This window comes from Typopeltis vanoorti, chromosome 8 (assembly GCF_054136105.1).
Source record: "Typopeltis vanoorti isolate ZY-2024b chromosome 8, IOZ_Tvanoo_1.0, whole genome shotgun sequence".
Classification (NCBI taxonomy): domain Eukaryota; kingdom Metazoa; phylum Arthropoda; class Arachnida; order Uropygi; family Thelyphonidae; genus Typopeltis; species Typopeltis vanoorti.
Genome location: NC_143556.1, coordinates 27,819,438 through 27,842,858, shown reverse-complemented (window position 1 = coordinate 27,842,858; position 23,421 = coordinate 27,819,438). Strand labels below are relative to the sequence as shown.

General features: G+C 33.9%; 1 protein-coding gene across 1 annotated transcript in view; it reads left to right on the top strand.

The window, feature by feature from the left end:
* The first annotated feature begins 20,461 nt into the window (after positions 1 to 20,461).
* The window catches only part of LOC150103871 (ATP-binding cassette sub-family A member 2-like), a 137,929-nt gene continuing 134,969 nt past the window's right edge, over positions 20,462 to 23,421 (top strand). Inside the window, exon 1 of the mRNA XM_090397080.1 lies at positions 20,462 to 21,017. Within this exon, the coding sequence (XP_090253206.1) occupies positions 20,952 to 21,017 (66 nt within the window). The 5' untranslated portion in view covers positions 20,462 to 20,951. The remainder of the gene's footprint in view (positions 21,018 to 23,421) is intronic.

The following is a 23,421-nucleotide window of genomic DNA, read 5'->3' as shown; positions in this document are numbered from 1 at the left end:
TGAAAAGCAAAGATAAATTGCGTTTTGTGTCGCAAATCCTCTCCGTTAAAAGATCTAATTTAGCTTTAGTGTAAATTCGGTGCGCTCTTTTTGTAGTAATGATTTCTTTAAATTGTAGGAACTTCGGAATAATTGAGGAAAACTTACATCTTTTCAAGAAGATAAGTCTGTTGATATTAATTCCAATGCTGTTGAGTGTCTTCTGATATGCTTTCGTAAGTGCACAATTATCCTCGTCAGAAGGGTGATGACTACTACTATTAACTCGAAGGTTGGATATGTTCATTTTAATATAAACTGACTAAAAATCTGAGAATTATAACAAATTGAGATTATTTGAAAACGCAACATATTTCGTCGGGATTGACTTCATCAGGCGTTAAGAACATAGAAAGCTATTAAAGACACTGAAAAAAACATTGAGACACTCTAAAGCTATACAATTATAAAGCTATAATATTCGACTGTAAATTATAGTTATTATGAACTTGAGCTATAGTCCGTGTTAAAGTTCTATTGTTGTACATTTGTGCGTGTGTGGAACCACGCGATCTCCAGTATCTGACAGTAGAGCTGAAAGAGTAAGGCAAATTATAGCTGAGATTATTGTTCATATGAAGAGGATTCAAGGTGATTTCTTTTGACTCGACAATGCGGCATTCTACCTCATCGTGGCAAATGTGTAGGTTTGAAGTTGTTGTCCAATTTACTTCATGTTGGCGGCTTTCGTTGTTCGTGTTTATTGAAAACAGGACATCGCCTGATAGGGCAGTAGCTCTGGTTCTCTTATAAGCAATGTCTCTCTGGTGTTCCTCGAGACGTAGGAGGATAGATTTCTCTATTTGGCCATAGTAAGGTTTTCCGCACTCACATATGACTTTGTATACACCTGGGAATTGTAGAAGGTTGTGAGATTGTTTATAGTTGCTGAAACTTGATCTTATTTTTGGAAGAGTCGAGAAGCACGTTTGTATGTTAAATTTCTTTAAGAGTCTACTCAGTTTTTTGGATAGTGTGCTGATATATGGCAAGGAGATATAATCTTTGGAGTCGTCCTGTGTCTCTACGTTGCCGGTGGGATAATTGTTTGTCGATACTTTTTAAAGAGTAGCCATTGTTTTTATAGGTCCATTTAAGATGTTGTAGTTTTTTTTTTTAGTTCTTCTTCATCTGACAGTACAGATCTTGCATGATTCGCAAGAGTTGATATAATACCCAAATTTTGCGCTGGATGTTGATGTGAGGACGTATGCAAATATCTGTCCGTGTGTGTATATATATATATATATAATTTATTTGCATCTTTCCATCATATTATATATATATAATATGATGGAAAGATGCAAATAAAGAACATGCAAATAATGTAGATAGTCTATTAGGCAGATATGTACCTAAATGAGGCGTCAGTAAGTACCATATTAAGTTTGACTAAAATGACGTGCGAAACAGATCCTACATCGAATGTGATAAGAATTCGTGTGCAGCAAAGATTTTGGTAATGCGTCAGCCAGAAAAAAAAAACAAGAAAAAAAAAAAAAACTTGATTTTGGACAAGAAATGACTTTGTAATATCGTTATAGTTCATTATTGTCCGTTCAAATTGTACTTTACTTTACATTAAGGTAATGAGAGTATGATGATCTATTATAACTATCCAAAAGTCTATTATGGTTTGTTTTGGGGATAACAGTGTTCTCCTAATGGGTCGACCAGCGCAGAGTCCCAGTCTAAATTCCATCGAATGGTTGTGGAATGATGTGTGACAATGTGTGAAGAGACATACGTGAAGGTCAATATTGCTCGTAGAACTCAAGGTAGTCTATGAAGAATGGCAGTTAATGTTCCAAGAAGCTTCTACGACGTATATGGAAAATGTAGCACACAGACTAAATATTGTGAGGACACAGGACAAAGGTAGACCTGCAGCCTATCTGCCTATCCATTTTGTGTGTATATGTATAAAACAATTGTTTGCTTTTGTCAATCTTTGCAGTATATCCTTATTTGTGTCACCTTGGTCAAGGTGAACTGATAAGGATATACCGTTACCAAGTGTGAAAAACTCTTAACTGCTTCTATTGTATGTTGATCGATTTTAATTTAGTTTTTTACATCTATTATTCAATGCAGGAACTTTTGTTAATTCATATTTATCTCAAGTCCTTTTCAGTTGCCTTATACCATGATTCTGATTTTGATTGTATATCAGAATGTCTTGGTATTAAAATTGTCATCTTCATAATCCATATGTCCCAACTGTGATATGAGATTCCACTTTTAACATTTTTTTATAACCTTGTAACCTTTTCCCGTTATCTAACCAATGACAATGTTCAAGTATTCTAAACATTAGGCAATCGCGTCTCATATCAGTCCATATCTGAAACTATCCAGATGTTCTTTGTTGTCTAATAACACAGTTTTTACTTTATAGTTTTTTTTTTATTATTATTTTCACACATTTGTCAGGAATTGCATTGAATAGTGTGATATTTTTTACCTAATTTCGTCAACAAAATTATCGAGAGTGAAACGAAATTGTTTTCTTCCCGCGTATTTTTTTTTAATTTTCTTGAGGAAACCCTAGAATTCATCCATGAGATGTTAGTCAACCTTTAGTACGCTAGTACTTGGATAGAGAAGTGGATTGGAAAATGCAATTTTCGTGGAGATTCTAAATATCTAATTTAATCGCTTTCCATTCACCAAAGCAGAATTATTATCATCGTTTCGAGTTATTTTGCCAACTTTTTTTTTCTCAATAAAAATGATCCCATTGGAATGACAAAACTCAGTTGAGCAGATGAATGTTTGCAATCATCATAAATACTAAATAAATATTAAACATCATAGTTCAATCGAAACGTGCAAAGTTAAGGATGCTTGTAGAATTTCACCATTAATTCCAACCTTTCCTGTAATTTCTTGATCTTTGTCTATTTCCTTTTCCCCACTGCGTTTGCGTACTGAATAAAGAGTAGCAGATGGCAGCCACTTGTAGAAATGAACAGCACGTGCACTGCTTTCATGATTGCGTTCATGCATACATTCGTAATATTACCACAGTGGCATATTTTGCCATTGTGACGAAACGAATGCGCACTGACAAGGAAATGTTCACATGTGTCTAAAGTGATGTGTCATTACCATATTCGAATTCGTGGATGACGCCTACTATTACATATGCGGAAATTATTGTGTATTTGTGACGCCGAAATGGTGGCAGATACAGCTGTATTGCATGTGGACTGTGTGTGTGTGCGTGCGCGCGCGCGCACTAGCGCTTGTATCTCAGTATCAAAATTCTATTAAAATTACATAAAAGGACATATTAGTTGTGCTCTACATAAAAGTATGCTTAAACAAATGATATTAGAAAGTTAAATGCAACAGAGTAGTAATAAATCATTATTATTACTTGCATTGAAAAGAGAAGTATAATATTCATACAGTAGTTATTAGAAAAAGCATGACAAATCTTTTAATCATTATTACTTATAATTAACTAATTAATTTTTTTAAATGTAGTAAATTATTCTAAAGAATTTATACTTTACATTATTACATACATACCATTAGGTGGTATTTGACCTAATATTTTCCGGAATATTATGCTTCACGTAGCATGGCGATGACGAAGTGTTGTACGTGTCTGAAAACATAATTTACCACTTGGGATCTCTTCCGTTCTCTTAGCAAAAGGAGAGTATTTATTTATGTATTTTATTTTTTTAATAAATAAAATTTTGACACAAAAGTCCTAAAAAAAGACAATATAAAAATGATAAAAAAATGAATCAAAGGTAATCAAACGAAAAAAAGAAACATTCATGAGGATTTTTTCATGGAGGATGAATCAGCTGTCTACGACGAGGTTTTGTTAGGTTTTTCCTCCTAGAAACTGTACCAGCAAGCAGACTTTATTTTTATTTTTAACATAGAATCAATTAATAGACAAAATATTGAGATATTAGCCATGTGTCCTAGGTTGCTGCATTTATTTTGTTGTAAAAAAGCGAATTATTAAAATTGTTTTCAAACGTTAAAATAATGTCGTCAAAACCAACAACAATAACAAATAGAAATTAGGTTCTTTATTTATAATTCGCTTAACTTAAAAATTAGTTTTTTTTATTATTTAAAATATGGTTCCTACAAATATATAATATGCACTGCAAATTTAAGGAGGAGGGGTAAAGGGGAAAAAATGGAATAGTGAAGTACATTACTTCTGTTATATTATCTGTTGACTGCTCCGTCTTCTTTCTGTCATCTTTCTCATACTCCTTTCCCTCCGATGCTATTAGAATATTCGAGGCCTAGGGATGCATCTTCCCTGTCTTACTGAACTTTCTGCATCACTGCAGTGGGAGTCTGACTTTTCTCCCAGATGTATGCCTTATCCAAGAAGGCAAATATAGCAGAGGTATGGCAAGCCGGCTACATTGAATTCAACGGCCTCAAACCCATATGGATTATATTGCTGAAAGAAATGTCGATAATGCTACTGTGTACGGGGAAGCCGACGCGCCGAATCTTGTCAGTGGGCAGCGAAATCCAATCCGTAAACATTTGTATTTGACGGAGAAAGAATGCTGGAGAGATTTAAACAGTGTCATGGGTCTTACGGAAACACATTGGACTAGACAATGCCATATAAATCTGAAGCATTCACTATTATATTACTTAGGCAGGAATGATTTGGCACACGGAGAAGAAGTAGCTGTCATAGTCCATAGATCACTTTCCACAGCGTTGTAAAAGTTAAATCTATCTCATCCCGAATCACAGCCATTAGACTATAAAGAAAAGAAAGAAAAACTTTTATTCAAGTAATACAAGCATATGCACATGATTCCTCACATCCAGAATAACATGTTGATTTCTATCAACAATTATAAGGGGAAATTGACAGAACATACAAAAAAAGAGTTGCTAATAATTATGAATGAGTTTAATGCCAAAGTTGGACAATATTCGGACGGCATGCATGACGTAATGGAATAAATTTTGAATAGACACAAGGAATGAGAGAGTAGAGTATCTGCTTGGTTTCTGTAGAGAAAATATTATTATAGTTGCAAATACCAGTTTTACCATAGACCTGCCCACAAATACCCCTTAGACTTCGCCAGATTCAAATATTAAAAATTGCATAGATTATTTCCTAATTCGCAAAACTGTAAAATTTTTTGTTTTGAATGTCAAAATCATTCGTAGTGCTGAACTGGATAGAAATTAGAAATCAAGATCCGTTTAAAATTTCACAAAAAAAAAAAAAAAAAAAAAAAACACTTCAAACCAAAAATTCTACTGATACTGTTAAAACAGCATTGGAAAGATGAAACAATTAAGAAGTTAATGTTGAAAATGAATGGAACTCTCTAAAAATACGAGATGATAATAATAATAATAATAATAATAATAATAATAATAATAATAATAATTTTTTTTTAAACACAGTTTATTATCTTTCAAAGAAATTACATGAGTGTAGGGTACATTTTGTTACATGTTATTAAAATTATTGATTAGGACAGTGTAATGCTATAATTAATGTTAAAAGTAATAGTAAACATAACAAAAGCAATTTACAGTTACAGTTTTACATTTAAAACAAATAAACATCTATTTTTGCATTTTGTCATTTTCAATTTAATTTTACAATTCATTTTTATTCACAAATCACATTAACAATTACTTTTAATGCAACATAATAAAAAAAAATCCGCAGCAATAGTGAACAACGAAACTTGACAATTTTGTACTAACCATGTGTACAATTCGGTACATCACTTTACATTAATAATAATAATAATATTAATAATATTAATAATAATAATAAAACAAGTTTCAATTTCGACTAAACCTTGGACACGCTCGAAATTTAATTTTTTTAATATTTTTTTTTATTTTATTGATTGCTATAATATTTATACATACAATAAACATCTTGAGTGACATTGCAACTTATAATTTTACAGAGTTCAGAAGTAAGTGCTGCAATTTCTACATTGGATTTCAATTAAAAATTTTAATAATACTTTTTTTGCCTTTATATTATGTATTTACAACACATGTTCTTGTAATATTAACAATGAAGATTATAGAGAATTTTTTGTATAATTTTTTATTTTATTTTTATTTTTTGAAGTTTGAGAAAGAGTGAATATACATACAAATTTCTGCATTTGCTTATAAGGATTTCTTGTATATGAGTGAAGCAAATTAATCCCACCTACTTCGAAGCTAAATCGCACTCTCTTTTATGAAGAGAGTGCGATTTAGCCTTCACTATTTGTGTTGTTGCTACTGTTTATGTATGCGATGTAGGCATTGGATGCTAGTGATTTGTGATGTGTATATTAGTGTTAATGGTTTCTTAACTTTGTTGGTATATTTTCCAGAGTTCGTTTTTTAATGTTCTGTAGTTATCTACGTGTTTTAACTTTCTTGGTAGGTTGTTGAGTTGCGTGGGTATCTGATGTGATCTCACAAAAGAACCATATGAGTTGTTGAAGGGTGTGGGGATGTAGAGGGTTGTTGTAGGTCGTGTTATACGATATGTGGCTCTGTTGTTTCGATAGGTGATGTTGAAGTAATTCCTTGTTAATGTCATGTAGTGTTTCAGGTTTTTAATGCTCAGAATTCTGTTTATCGCCATGTGCTTGTCGGATATTGGTTATTGCGTGTAAGGTGTCCAGATCACTGTTGACACGATTTTCCTGTGTAGTGTTTCTAATTTTGTTAGGTGGTTGTTTGATGTATTTGCATAGACTGTTATTCCGTGAGTAGGGATTCGCAGATACCATGATATAGGAGTTTTTTTATGTTGGGTGGAATAATGTCTTTAATTTGGAACAGTTTTGTTGCGATGATTCGGAGTTTGGTGTGTAGGTATTCTATATGTTTTGTCCATTTAAGGTGGGAATCTATATAGAGATCGAGGTATTTTGCGTGTGTTACAGGTTTGATTTCGGAACATTGGCAGGTATTTTTGTTTGTTAATTCAGCGGTATGTGTGACAATGTATCGATAGTGATGCGGGGCGTATGATTCTTGGGTTGTGTATTATCAACATCTGTGTTTCGATGCCGTTGATTAGAGCGTTTTGGAGGAAATATCTTGTGATTTCGTTTAGGTCTTGTTGTGCTTTGCAGAAAGCTGTGTTAATGTCTGTGTGGATTGCTAGTAGTGCAGTGTCATCTGCGTATTGAAATATTTGACTTCTTATGGATATGTTATGAACATCGTCAATGTATATGTTGAATAGAGTGGGTGATAATATGGCACCTTGAGGTACACCGTGTTTTACTTGTATACTCCGACTGTGACATGTACCTATTTTTGTTACTTGTGTTCTGTTTGAGAGATAGTTCTTGACCCATGTATGCAGTGTTCCTCTTATACTCATTGAGTATAGTTTGGTGAGTAGTATGTCATGTTCAAGTGTGTCAAATGCTTTGGTTAGTCCAGCAGTATAAGGACGGCGTACTTGTTTTTGTCGAGAGCTTTGTTTATTGTGTCGGTGATGTCTTCTAATAAAGTAACGGTGCTTTTTGTTTTCTGAAAGCCGTATTGGTTTTGTGAGATGATGTTGTACTTCTGTAAATAGTTCTGTAGTCTGGTGTGTGTTATTTTTTCTAGAATTTTTGAGATGACTGGTAGTGTAGCTATTGGTCTGTAGTTCTGAGTACCGTTTCTTTTGCCGTGTTTGTATATTGGCGTAATTACTGTAGTTTTTGGTTGTTGTGGAATAATGCCTTTGTGTCGAATATTATTTTCACGAGTTTCAAAAGTATTGGATTTATTTGTTCAAAGTGTGCTATAAGGTCTGTCAGTCTTATTTTGCCTATTCCTGGAGTGGTCTTTGGTTTTAGTTGTAGGATTGCTTCTTTCGGTTCCTGTTTTGTTATGGGTAGAAAATACATCGTTTGTTGTTGACTTTCTGTCGGTAGTTTTTTGTTGATCGTTGGTAGTTTGTTTTTTTTGAGTTGTATGATGTTGTTTGTGAAAGCATGGTTGAATGAGTCTGCGAGTTCCTCTTGGTTTGACCGAAGCTTTTTGCAAAAAATCTTGTGCTGAAGTTTTATTTTTTCGAGTTACTAATTCGTTGAGTGTAGCCCATGTTTGCTTAATGTTGTCGTTATATTCCATGAATTTTTGGAAGTAGTAGCGTCTTTTTGCCCTACGAATTTTTGTTGTTAGTTTATTTCTTGTGTTTTTGTATAAGATTTGTAAATGTGTGTTACTGGGTGATTTTTTAAGTTTTTTCCATAGATTTTCTTTTACAGTAATAGTATTTAGTATGTCGTCATTTATCTATGGATGGTTGTCTGTTTGTCTCCTCGTTTGTGTAGGTTTTTGTTGCTTTTTTGTATATTTCTGTGAACTTTAAACGATAACATGAGAATTTGAAAATTCTCATGTTATCGTTTATTTTAAGTAGGGAATTCGTTTATTTTAAGTAGGGAATTCCAGTCTGTATTTTTTTTACTTGGTTATCGACAATGCTCTTTAGTATGATCGAGTTTTGTCGACTTTTGTGGTGGTGGGAGGGGGGGGGGGCAGGAAACGTAATAAAACGAGGTTGAGACAAAGTAGTGACCGGCAATTTTTACTTTAATTACTGATGATGTATATCTATGGATGGGACCCGTATGTTGATATGATCAATGCATGATTGTGTTAGTGAGTTATTGAGTATTTCTTCTCTTGTTGGAGAGTTAATGGTAGGGTTTATGTTGTACTGACTTAGTATATCAAGCATGTGTTAGTGGTTGAAGAAGCGTGGTCAAGAGTATTTATGTTAATGTCTCCTATTAGGATGAACCTGTGTGTTGTACGCGGTTCGATGCCGCTTAGCCATGTTTCTAACTCGTGAAGAAAACTGAGTGGATTATTATCTGGGGGTCTGTATATTGTGTATTTGATACTATTGTGGCTATTTGTGAGTTCCAAAATTAGTGTTTCCGCATGTTCAAAGTCAGTTTGTTTTTCTGTCACATTGTATTTTTTTTTGATAAATGCCACAATGCCACCTCCTCTTTTGCTTGGTCTACATAGGTTGTAGGTATGATAATTATTTATGTTGTATGCGTAAATTTCTGTGTCGTTTATTGTAACTTCGGTCAGTATTAGCGCATCTATGTTTATCATTGAGTTGTGTTATCAATGTAAGCCAGTGTTTTTTTATACTTCTTATGTTTGTGTGTATGATAGTGAAGTTGGTGTTGGTGGAAATGTTGTCTGACCATTTCTTCAAAGAGTCAAAGACCTTGAAGTTTATGTTGTCTGACTGGATATGTTCGCCTATGTTTGAGATCGCCATTATATAGTTATTAAATGATTCTAATCTTATTCTTAAGGATGTGAAAAGTTAGTGTTTTTTTATTGGTAGGCTGTGCAAGTCGGATTCACTTGTAAGTATGTATACTCGAGTGTTTTCATTCTTTCTCAAAAATATCTGGGAATTCTTTGTCCACAGGAACTTGTAGCTTTTCTCTGTTTTTGTCTTCCTCGCTTGGTATAGAAGATTTTTGAAGTATGGAGTCCAGTGTTCCATTATATAGATTGGTTGAGAGTTTCTTATCAGTTAGGATCGTTGTTGTCGGCCTTGTTTTCTTGCTTGCTGTAAGAATGGAGTCTCTCAGATTTCTGTTGGTAAAACGAGCGATGATTGGCGGCGGTCTCTCTTTATTTTTTTGTGGGCCTCGGTTGATATAGGTGGTATCTGTGGTTGCGATTTGAATTCCAATTTTGCTGCCGATCAGTTGCATTATGCTGCTTAAGTCTTCTGTATTTTCTTTCGTTATTCCCTCAATTTGAAGTTCTTTTTTTTTTCTTTTTGTAGCATATGTTCCATTTGACACTTGAGTGTGTTTACTTCTTTCCGCAATTCTTGATTGTCTTTCACCATGAGTTTATATAAATCAAAGTTATCTGTAATTTTAGGATCCGGAAGCGGCTTACCTTGATGTGCGTCGTTATTTTTCTTTGGTGTCTGGTCTTTGTTCTTCGTTTTCTCACGGCACTGTTGACATCGCCATTCGGTCCGTTTCACGGCTCCTTTTGCTTTCCACGTGCTTTCTGAGATCCCTGAACAGTGGAAGTGTTGTTTTTTGTTACATCCGGAACAATGCGGAACGTCCCCTTCATCGTTTAATGACTTATTGCATTTGTTACAGCTCATTTTGCCTGGCATTCGCTGTCTCGGTGACCTTTAGCCTTTCTTTCCGTTAGCGACTATAGTGCTACATTTTAAAATGGCGACGTCCTTTGTTCTTCGTTGGCTAGTGACTGCAGTACACTCTATGAACTTCCAACACTGAAAATTTGAATCTTACTTATCCGATTAATAATAATAATAATAATAATAATAATAATAATAATAATAATAATAATAATAATAATAATAATAATAATAATAATAATAATAATAATAATAATAATAATAATAATAATAATAATAATAATAATAATAATAATAATAATAATAATAATAATAATAATAATAATAATAATAATAATAATAATAATAATAATAATAATAATAATACAGTATTCATGGTATTTGTACTGCAGTATCGTAATGTTTTTTCAATAAATACTTTCATTTAAGATACCGGCATTCTTTTGCGGAAACCTTGTGTTTATATATGATTGTTATATAACATTTTAATTCTAACTTTTGGAGACTGATGGGGAGGGTAGGGGGAGTTCAATCTCCACCTGTAGCCAATCAGGCTCAAGATTATCACTAATTATAAAGTAAGGTTTTAGTATTTGAAGTGATCATATTTAATATCAGCTCCATGCTCGTTATTATAGCCAGTTCAGCCGACAGATTTTTTAGGAAAAAACAAACAACAATTTTTCTTAAAAAAACAATAAAACCAAGTAATCACTGGATAACTCCCGAGATAATGACATTATGGGATCAGGAAAAAAAAAAGCAGGCTAAAGAACATCTGAATCAATTATATTATTATTATTATTATTATTATTATTTGGCAAACAACTTTAATCAGCACTTCGTGAACTCTGTCCAAAAACTACAAGAAACAACCTTTCCTCACACAAAGAAACATTCGCCACTTGGTCTACAAGCAACCCAGTCAATGTGGTTCCCCACAGTAACAAAACGAGAACTATCACTGGCAATTCAACAAATTAACCCTAACAAAGGACCGGGAATAGACAGAATCAGACTAAAAGACATCAAGAAACACTCAACCAACCTACTTCCAGTTATACAAAAACTGTTAAATAAAGTCTTCGAAACGGGACACATACCTGAAACACTAAAGACTGCATTAATCACACCCATACATAAACATGGAAAAAGAAACATTATAAGTAATTACAGACCCATCGCCACATTGTCTGTAATCAACCAAATCATGGAGCGCATCGTGCATTGCAAACTCTCCACAAACGTTGAAAATTTTCAAATCATACACACAACACAATAGGATCACGACACGGCCATAGTATCCATTCACAACAACGCAAATATCGCTTACACAAATATGCAACGCGACATCAATCAAATCACTAACTGGCTAACCGAAAACGGTATATATATAAACCCTGGAAAAACAAAGTTAATGATATTCAAAAACCCCCAAACCCTACTCAAAGAAACTAAATATCTCACTATCCAACATCCATCCTCCTATACAAAAAGCACGGATCCTAAAACCACAACCATCACGATGTTGTTTTCACCATCGTAATGGCCGTGGTTTCTATCTCGGATTTCACTGCGATGCTAATCAAAGTTGGAATAGCCATATAAACTACCTACACAGCAAACTCAGGATAATAGCAAGCAAACTATATCGATTGATAGATATTGCAGCAATATCTTTCAATCTTTATATTTCATGTAAAAATACTAATCTATAAAATATTATGTGAAAGCATTTTAAGATATGCATTCTGTGCAGACTACAAACTTAGCAGGTTACAATGATTGCAAAATAAAATGGTAAAACTGATATTCTGGGAACAACTCACACTTATGCTGGAAGCATGGATAGAACACAAAATATTTAAGGTGAAACACTTATGCCACTACACGGTCATGTTAAAACACTACTTCAGTCCAACCTGGAGAGTAACCAGAACAGCATACCAGTTCACAAGACCACAGTCAACAAACTACATAACATATAAGTACAATGATGATTACGGAAAAGCCACCCGAAACTTCTACGTACCTGACATGATAAACAAACTACCGTTCGATGACGTTCTTCCTCGAAGCTTTGCAGAGGTCATCTGAGGAAGATATAATAGATGGCGGTGGTTTCATGGTTTTATTATACTCATCGTAAGCTTGGTGTTGATTTTACTGTTTGTAGGTAGGTGCTTAGAAGACTACTACTGCTTGTGGACGGTTTAACTATTTTGCAAGTGGGGTTGGATTTGGGTAAGGTATGTTTGTGTCCATATAATTGTGTTTTTTGGAGAGGGGTTTAATATAGGTTTTCCTTGTGTGTGTGTGTGTGTGCGCGCGCGCGCACACACACACACACACGCACACGCACACGCACGCACACACACACACACACACACACACACACACACACACACACACACACACACACACACACACACACACGCACGCACGCACGCACGCACGCACGCACGCACGCACGCACGCACACACACACACACACACACACACACACACACACACACACACACACACACACACACACACACACACACTGTTTCTGTTAGTGTTTTGCTAATTTTATTTATGTTCTCTTCAAATATGTTTATTAAGTCTAGTGTTTGATTAAGGTTTTCTCCAGATTCTTTTTTCTTATTTTCAATAGGTGTAAAATCAAAATTTCTTGATTTTGTTTTGCTGTTTAGCCATTTTATTCTTTCCAATTTGGAGTTTATTTTAATTTTGGCTCTTACCAGTCGGTGACCACTTCATGTTTTTCATTGATTTAGTACTGAGGTATCTTTGACTATTTTTTTATTATTACACAGCATATAATCTACTTCATTTTTTATTTCTCCATTTGCACTTCTCCATGTCCATAGAGAATACTGTAAGAACCATTCCTGAGTTATTATTTGTACCATATGAGAGCGATAGCATATTTTGGAATGAAAATCACACATTACTATACTTAAATTAAGGGGATATTAAATCCCACATAGTTTTAAAACCGAAAAACCGCAAGAAACTCTCTGATTCCAATCTTTGAGTTTCTTATTCGGTTTTAAAACTATGTGGGATTTAATATCCCCTTAATTTAAGTAATGTTTTCATTGCCGAAATTAAGCTTATTAGCTCTTTATACTTAAGTAACACATTACTATAGTAAAGTTTTAATTGCTATTTCTTTCTCTTTTTTTTTTTTTTTTTTTGTCTAGAGTGTGCTGTAGTGAATCATAAAATGCCTCAATCTTTTCATCAGAGTGGGATGAGGTGATGGCATATATTTGGATGATCCTAAGTTTAAGTCTGGAGTTTATTTTCAGTGTGATTTCTATTATTGTTTCATTTGTTTAATTAAATTTTTCAGTCAAGTGTGCAATCATCTTCTTGATTAGAAATCCTACTCTATAATGTCCCTTAGTTTTCCCATAGCATAACTAGTCTCAATTTTTTAGCTTTATTGAACTCTCATCGTGTTTGCGTACTTCAATTAAGCCTATGATATCCCATTTAATATGTTTTAGTTCTTGCTGCAAGGTGGTAAGGTCTTCCTCTTCGTTAAGGGTTCTGCAATGAATTGTTCCTATATAGAGGAAAAGAGGTTTCTTTTGATTAGTATTGTATTTACGAAACACTAGTTGAAGAAAAATGAGAACTAGACAAAATGGATTCTCAATTCATAAGAAAGGGAGGTCCATTAATTTTAGATCTCCTGGTAGTCAACAAAGTGATTTCTGAGGACTGCTTGATATTATTACAAAAGCTGGAGCAAATAGGAATGGATATGAGGCTAGCAGCATTAATTGTACTGACTTACTGTCAGACACCAGAGAGTCGTATAACATGGAGTGGAATCTAGGAGAATGATGGCAACTAGTGGAATACCTCAGGGTTCTCGGTACTAGAGCCACTACTCAGTAATTTGTATATGAATGCATAGGGAAATATTACTCAGATGTTTGCTGATAATGATGCAAATCTGGGGAGAGAAATAGTTGATAAAGGTGATGTAGATATCCTCACAATGCTATAAATAAATTAGCATTGTGGCCAAAGGATAATGATTATCACTTTAATGTTGCAAAATGTAAGTTATGCACTTCGGGTTGAAAAAGTTGCGTATAGCGTATTATATTGGCGGTATTGGATTGCAGGAAATTAATGAGCTTAGGGACTTGGAGATAATGGTGGACAAAGAGTTGAAGTTCAGAGGGCTTATTGCAAAAGTTGGTAAAATATCTCAAAGGATTACTTGGATATTGAAAAACACTCTAACAAGTAAAGATGGGGAAATAATTATCCCTCTTTATAAGGCTATGATTCGGCCCCTTCTTGACTACTGCGCACAGAGTTAATTACCTGGGTTTCTTGGAGACCAGGAAGTGATAGGGAGGATTCAGAGACGAATGATCAAGATGTTGACAGGTCTGTGGAATACTCCCTACGAGGACAGATTGTAGGTTTGTGGGTTACAAAGTTTAGTTGATAGGTGGAAAAGAGGGGGATATGTAGAAACTTTTAAGCTATTAAAGGGATTTATAAATGCAAAAGAAAATGCAAAAGGAGTGTGTGGACCAGATTTTATTTTATTTTATTTTATTTTGCATGGGGACTGGTGAGTGAGTGGAATGGATTGCCAGAATTGGTTGTGAGTTCCCTGATGGTTAATGGATTCAAGGAGAGGCATGATGGGATTTGTGTGTATAATGGTTAATATGGGTCTCCCACGATTAGTCTTCGAACATCATGGAAATGCAATAGAATTGATAATAATGATGATGGTGATGATGATAACAATAATAATAATAATAATAATAATAATAATAATAATAATAATAATACACAGAGGAACACTGCGTTATCGTGGTGGTGAGGCTTGTTTGCTTCAATGATGTTAAGCGCTATGCTGGCTGTAGCATAGCTACCAGCGGGACCACCCTTATTAGACAAGTCTCAACTGAGGAGCCAGAATAACAGTGCTCCATCCCCCAATCTTAATGGTGAAAGTCGATCCCCGGGTCATCAAGGACTGCATCAGATACTGGGGATCCTGGGCATCAGGACCCAGCTCTCCTTGCAGGGCTACCAAAGCAGGAAGCTGAAAAGCTATCGTTTCAGTTTAATGAAAAAAAAGTATTTTCTTTAGAAGAAAAGATATAAGTTATGAAATATATTAACAAATCAACACCAGAAAAACGGAATTTTAGAAAGTGCATGCATTTAGTTTGGAAACAAAACTTCCCAGAATCTACAATAATAACAGAACAAAGACTTATGGACCAAAAGAATTTAATTTTCTGTAACAAAATAATTACCCAACTTGAGCTGCAAAAGTTATGTAATAAACTAACTACTCCAGTAAATGCAAATAATCAGGAGGTAGCTATATTTAACTTTGGAATTCAACTCAGTAAGCATCAAACTGACGACATGCCTCAGAATGTTTTAACAAGTACAGTGTAAAATGAAGTAAGGGATATTGGAACATATGAACCAAAAAATAACCGTATAAGACTACCACCATCAGCAGCTTTACATAAATCTATGCTAAAACAGCCTCTCTTAGATGCAAATGCTGTCATAAAAACCATCACAACCAACAGCATAAAGGAAACAAATCAGCTCCTATACAGCACAGCCAATATCATTACAGTGAAGCTTGGTTGCAAACCGCAACAGTAAAAGCCGACGATGAAACAATTAGCACCATAGAAAATCTGGTTGGAACGAAAAGTTAACAAACTTCGAGCTGATCTGAGCAACTTAAAGAGTTTTAAAGAAGGACGATTAAAAATAATAATATCAAAAACAAACTGATTAACACATATAATTTGGCCAACAAAACAATTGCTGAAGTTACTGAAGAGCTCAAACAAAGAATTATAGCGACTGCACAGAAAAGATAGGAAGCAAGAATAAACCAATATATAGAAAATATGCAATTTCGACAGCATCAACGTCACTTCTTTCAGTCTCTCCACAGAAATACAAATGCAAACAATCATTCACCAGAAAAAGAAGAAACACTCAAATGTTGGAAGTCAATCTCGGATAATCCTATTGGACATAATAAAGATGCCTCATGGATTAAGGAAATAGAATCAGAAATGAAACAAAAACGCAAAATATCATTATCACAAAAGAAATTGTCACTGCAGAAGCCAAAAATTAAAAAAATGAAGTGCACCTGGCAAAGGCGAACGACATGGATTTTGTTAAAGCATCTACCCGGTCTACATGATCAAATGGCTGAACAATTTAATTTAATTATTTGTTAAAAGTTTTCCACTTGGTGATACTATAAATTAAAGATACGAAGAAATTATATACTTGCTTGAATCCTTTATCCAAGTGTAATCTAAGTACTTCAGTCTCAAACTTCGTTTGCTTACACTTGGATAAAGGATTAAACCAAGTATATAATTTCTTGTTATCTTTAATTTAATCATTTGTTGCACTTATGCTCAGTGGAAGACTGGATGATATCTGGGCGTACTGTTCTCTTCATGAAAGATCAGGATCAGGGTGTGGACCCAAGTAACTATCGCTCAATAACATGCCTACCAACTAGGCTTAAGTTGTTCACTGCAATCATAGCGTCCATATACCACTACTTATCAGATAATAAGATTTATTCGACTGAACAAAAAGGCAATTTTCAAAAATCTAGAGGAAAAAAAGACCAGATCCTTATTAATAAAATGATTCTCAGAAATCCAAAAAGACGATCAACTAACTTAACCACGCTACCGGCTAAGACGTCCGTAGACGTGAAGGTTATCCTGGATGCAAAGTGCATATTAAAATTGTAATGTCATTGATATTACATTGAAATTAATGATGGATACGAAGCGTATCAGGATGCATATTTGATCCTCAATGGCCGGTAAGGTGGTTAAACATGGCATGGATAGACTATAAAAAAGCATTTCGATTCCCTCCCACACTCCTGGATCCTAAAATCATTACAAATATTTGGAATTAGCAAAAAGTTCGTTTTTCTTGATTTCGGCTGCTGCTATGAAATCAGGAAAAACAAGTTTAATATTCAATAATGAACGATTCGGAGATATTAGCATTAAATGTGAAATTTTCCAAGATGATTCCTTGTCACCATTGCTCTTCAAAATTTCTTTGATACCTTTTTCCAAGATTTTGAAGAAAACAAAACGTGGATATGAATTTGTAAATATAATATTAATATTTTCCATCTGTTGTATATGGATGACTTGAAGTTATATGGAAAATCGGCCCAGCAAATAGATTCTTTACTGAGTACAAGTTCGTATTTTCAGTCAGGACATCAAAATCGATGGTTTAGATAAATGTGAAATTTATCTATTAAACGAGGTAAAATTAATGACATTAGCAATTTTAATTTTGATCAAGAGAAATATATATAAGCAAGTGATATTCTCCACTCGAAAGTTAAAGAACAGACTGCAGCAGAATACACCTAAATAGTTAGAAATATTCTGAAAACAAAACTAAATGGATTAAACACAATTACAGCAATGAATTTTTGGGCTATACCAGTGATCCGATACACAACTAGCATAATAGATTAGACAAAAGAAGACCTGGACAACTTGGACTGCAAAACTAGAAAATTAACGACCATGCATCACGCATTACATTCGCGAAGTGATGTTAACCGGTTGCACTTACCTAGGAGAATAGGTGGACGGGTCAGCTGCAAGTGAGACAGACAGTGGAAGAAAAAGAAAGTAGTTTAAAAAGTTACATCGACAATAGCTCTGAGCAAATGCTTCATGCAGTTACACAAGAGGGCATTCTAAAAGCAACAGGAATGAATCCGATTACAAAAAGGAATACAAAATAACCGATATGTGCGCTGGAAAAATTAACCCTTGCATGGCCAATTTCTTTGAAATACGGAGGAAAATATTGACGTGAATAAGACTTGGGAATGGCTACCATATGGATATATTAAAAAAAAATTAAAAAAAAAGAAACAGAACGGTGTATTCTAGCCGCTCAAGAAAAGGCATTACACACTAATGTAATCAAAGCAAAAATTTTGAACATCAATAATAACAGCAAAGATCAGAAAGATGAGCGTGTAGAAGATTTAATCAGTGCCTACAGGAAGATAGCTCAAACTGATTATAAATATCTCATGATCAAGTGGCCATAATAATTCATTGGCATGCAAAAAATATGGCTTTCCTACTTCTGATAACTGGTGGCAGCATAAAATAGGGACAGTACTGGAAAACGAAACAGCAAAAGTATTCTGCGACTTTCGAATACAAACTGATCAGCATTTGGAACACAATAGACCTGACATAACAATTATCGAATATTGACAGGTTTGGATTACTGATATCGCAGTACCCAGATATCGATTATTGATATCGAGATCTGGAAACCAAAGTTGACCTGTTGTGGCTTAACCACACCAAAGTCACCTAAATAGTTATTTTTGCACTTGGTGCAATTTTAAAGTAGATATCCAACTATTTACAGCAATTAAACATAAACGAAGTGACTCATATGATCTACAAAAAAACAACATTACCTTGAACAGTGCACATTTTACGACGCTACATAAGAGACTATTTTTATAAATTAAGGGGATAAAAATCCCTTATTGTTTTTCAGCCAGTAAGCAAAACTCTAAGATCGAAAACTACGATCTAAGCGTTTCATGCCGACGAACTATCGGCGAATCCAAGCGTAAGTGACCACTTGGTAGTACCACACCAAGGCAACTCGACGCAAAGGTGGAGCAAGAACCATCACTATTCTTGGTATTTTCTCATAATGTAAAAACACACAGCTTCTAGGAGATGTAATACTGCTTTACATTATGAGGAGAGGTCACTATCCAGACCGGTTTCAACCTTTTTTTGAAGTCTCATCAGTGAGTAGCTAGATCTAGATGATATCAAAGTTTTAAGTGAAAAGAACTTACATACCTTCGCTATACGAATGCCAGAAGGTGTGCCACTATATTGCATTATAACATATTATAATTAAGAAGAAAAGCCAAACGGCTATAGCCGTTTCGCTTTTCTTCTTAATTATAATAGACTATTTTTATATTCTTGGGTAGAACTGAATTGCTCTGTATCACCATTCGAATTGTTGTTTGAAAGTTATCTTGTTTTGATTGTGTATCAATTATGCGAATAAAATAATAATAGTAATTATAATAATGTAGTAATAATAATGATAATTAAAACCAGCTAACGCCTTTTTATTCCCTTATAGGGCGTAGGCGAGGCCCGTTTTAATAGCCTTGTAAGTTGATAATGTTACAGATTCCTTCGTACCACTGAAAAAAGCTTGCAGAAGAGCCAAACATGCAATCTTAATTTTCTCTGGAGAGAATGATGACATATGGTATCGACTATTGCACTAATTTGTCGTTTGCCATTCAATTATTGTGTATCGTCGTCTTGAAATTTGAACTCTCGCATCCAGCATACCAGCCAGGGGCTGTTTTGAAAGAGAAACGTTTTCTCTTTCACTCTTTCATGAAAGGGAAAGCTTATTGTTATTCTGTTCCTTTGGTAATTTTGAGTAGTATGCTTTTATTTGTGCTAACAGGGGACAAGCAACTAGCGACTGTGTGTGATATACTCTACTTCTGTCCTGTGGGATTCATTATATTTATTTCCTTTTATCCTGTCTTTTTCATGTGTGTTTTGATATCGCTGGTTTTATTATAGATGATCCCTACTTTACTCAAGCTAGCTATGTATTAAATTGTTTTTCTCTGTATCAGTCCTATAAATAGGTCCCATTTGTGGAATAATACCTTTTGCTAATTATCAAACAGGACACTCGAATAGACGAATAGGAAAGTCAAGCTTCAGTCTAATAAAAAAAACACTTAACCCTAGACTGCTGTTTGTCATACAGTGTGAGTTCGAATCCATGACTTGCTGAACTCATTATCTGCCCATTATTATCATTGAAGAAGAGTGCCTTTTCGATAGAGCGGGTAGTTCACGGAAAGAAGTTGCAGTCGAAAATGGAAAGTATTTCTGTCTTTTATTATCTACCGTTCTTTATTTCTTATAGAATTATTTCTGCCTTTTTTTTTTCCGCTAATATATTAATTATCTATCTTTCATCCATCCTCCATTAAATATTTACTATTTTAACTGATCATGTGAAACATTTTTTCTCTTTTAGACAATTGAATACATAACGTTTGTTTTTAGCGCCCTCTGGTAGAAGAAACAACGGATGTTTACATTGGAAAAGCGGCACTGCGTTTGTTTGATATGACTGAAGTATCGCAGATGTTCGGTGTGGTTGTATTGTTATGGTTTTCTGTATTAGGAAGATCTTTGCACCAGCGATGTGTTATGCAGATGTTTAACCGAAACATGAAATCAGCAAACAATATGGTGTCAGGTTTTTGTTTCTGTAGAAATCTAGTCATTTTTTAGATGTATTTTTATATTTACTTTGTCGGTATGTGTGCAATTGATTATCTGTATCCTTCAGCTTTGGGTATCATCAGTGTGCTGATTGTGGACAGCTGATTGTCAGGGACGGCATGCATAACGGTAGATTAGTGAGACATTTTCTAGATTATCAGCATATTTATGTTAGGGCAAACGGTTATTACTGTTGGCGTGGAATATATACATTTTATTTTGTTTAAGCAATAAAAAAATAAATTGGAGGATAATTTTTAAAGAGCTGTTTTATGGTGAAACTTAGTAGGAGAGAACAGAATTGTGAATTATCGTAACTTGGGTGCACTAAATTCTCTACAAAAATGGGGTTTTGGCTGCAACTGAAGCTTTTGTTATGGAAAAATTTAACTCTTAAAAAAAGAAAACCCGTAAGTATTTTTATATTTTCCTTATTTCTATTAATTTATCATATTTTTCTCTTTGTTTATTATTGTTTCTTCTTGGCACCTCCACGGAGTCCCGGGACTCATTGCAGGACACAGATCTTACTACAGAGTGTGCATGGCGAAACGTGTTCCTCCTTGCAATTCTTTTGATCTTCTTTGTAATCATTAACACCTTCAATAGTTATATGTATATAATAATTTCGTGTAAGTAGTCTTTTTTTCTTTCTTACTTTACTCTCCACCACTTCAAAGTATTTCTCCATTGACCCTCAAAAATAAATATTTAGAAAAATCATTTCATCATAGCTTTTTATCTGTATACGTGCTCTCTCCCTCTCTCTCTCTCTAACACACACACACACACACACATCATATATATATATATATATATATATATATATATATATATATATATATATATAAACTTTTAAGCGAAACATCAAGAAAAAAAGATGATAGCGAAATAGAATTTCTCCGCATATTACTCAACAGCGGTCTGGTGAATAATATGCTCACCAGATTCATGCTGCTGTCTTTAATAATTTGAAGATGATTTTTTGAGCAACAAATAGGGAAATCAGCCATATTTTATTAATGCTGTTTTTCATAAATTGATTATTGAAGTATTGCTTGAACCCATAGGACTGTAGTGATACTCTGACGCAAAGTATTATTGGGCAATAGCTTTAATCACTAAATCCGTTACATTTTAATCATATTAGATAGGCATTTTTTTTTCAACATTGTTCCAGTGACAAATTCAGCTATCTCTCTCTAATTCCCATTCTACTTGGTGTTTTTCTGCACTTCACATATTAAAAACTTGTCAGTTTGTTCTGAACCAGCTATTTTTATCTACATTTTAAGTATATGTGTGCGATATTGAATTATTGAATAAATATTTAATAAAATAATATTTTATGATTGATGAAGCATATAATCAGAAAACACATATGCTTTAGCTCACTCACATATCAGTTTGCATATCTAGTTTCATAGAGCAGTAAGAGTTGATGCTGTGTAAATTTGAATGGTTAATAAAAATTATATAAAACTTAGTCATGGAAAAAAGTAGCTTCTTTCTGTGAGCCGTTTGCTTTAAAAATTTCCGAAAATGCAGTATATATGCTTAATTATCTTCTTTATTTTTATTATTTTTTTTTTATAGCAGTGGAAACATTATAAACAGCTAAAGCTACTTATCAGCATCAGAAATGTTTCTTTAGTTTAACTGATGCAAATTGTTTAAAGTTTGTGTGTTATTATAAAAAAATATATAAATGCCTTTTTTATAACAATTACTATTAAGTCGATTAATCAAACTTAGGAGACAGTTCGATTAATCAACTTTGATAAATTCTTTTCCATGTTACCTCATATTCCAAAGTATTGAGCAAACACATGCTCCTATAGTCTTACCACTGCAATTTTAAAAGTACTGTATGCTATCTCATATTATTCACAAAAATGTAGAATATGTTTACATTTTGTCTCTGGAGCCTGTAAACAAATGTTCTGATTTGTTGCTGTTTTGATACATTTCATGTCATGCCAGCTTTCTCAGAAGATTTTGAATTTTATATTTATTCATTGTTCACATTACATAAGTAGAATTTGCTTTATGTAAATATATATTATTTGGCGCATACAAAGATTGTTTTAATTGTATCTTTAATTTGTTTAATGACATATGAATTTATAATTCTAATTGATTATTAAAAGTACAGTCTTTTAGATATAGAGACTATATGTAGAGATAGTCCCAAGGGAAGTAGGTGACCAATAGTTTTCCTTTAAATTTATTAAACTTATATATACAGAAGAAACATTTCTTATTTTGTAATTAAATGAGAAATAGTCCTATAATTAAAACTATAATGCTATTTGCTCATTAACTCTAGAAACGCAAGATCACAGATTATACTCATCAAAGACAAGTACTTGTCTAAATTTGTTAATTTTTATGAATTCTGTCAAGTCAGATATCTACCCAGTGGCATAGCTAGGGAGTGGGGGCTGAGGGGTGGTTTGCCCTGGGTGCCACTTTGAACCTTACCTTGCACGTCGTTTTGACTTTTTGTAGTATTTTTGGTCTGTTTGAGAGGGTCAGCAAAAGCTCCAGCAACGGCACTGCATCTACCCTTCTCAGTCGACAAGCTGTCTCTCCACATACCTGATATAACAAAGATTCATGACACCATTGTTATTTGGAGAGCAGATATGATAACCTGACTTGCCATTTGGACATGGTGCAAGTTTTATTTTTCTGCTCATTTCAGGATCAGTCTTCTTCATCATCATCATCAAATTCCCGACATGTACCCTCAAGGGGTGTACAGGATATGATAGTACTACATGAAAAATTTACATCATTACTAACTTCCTA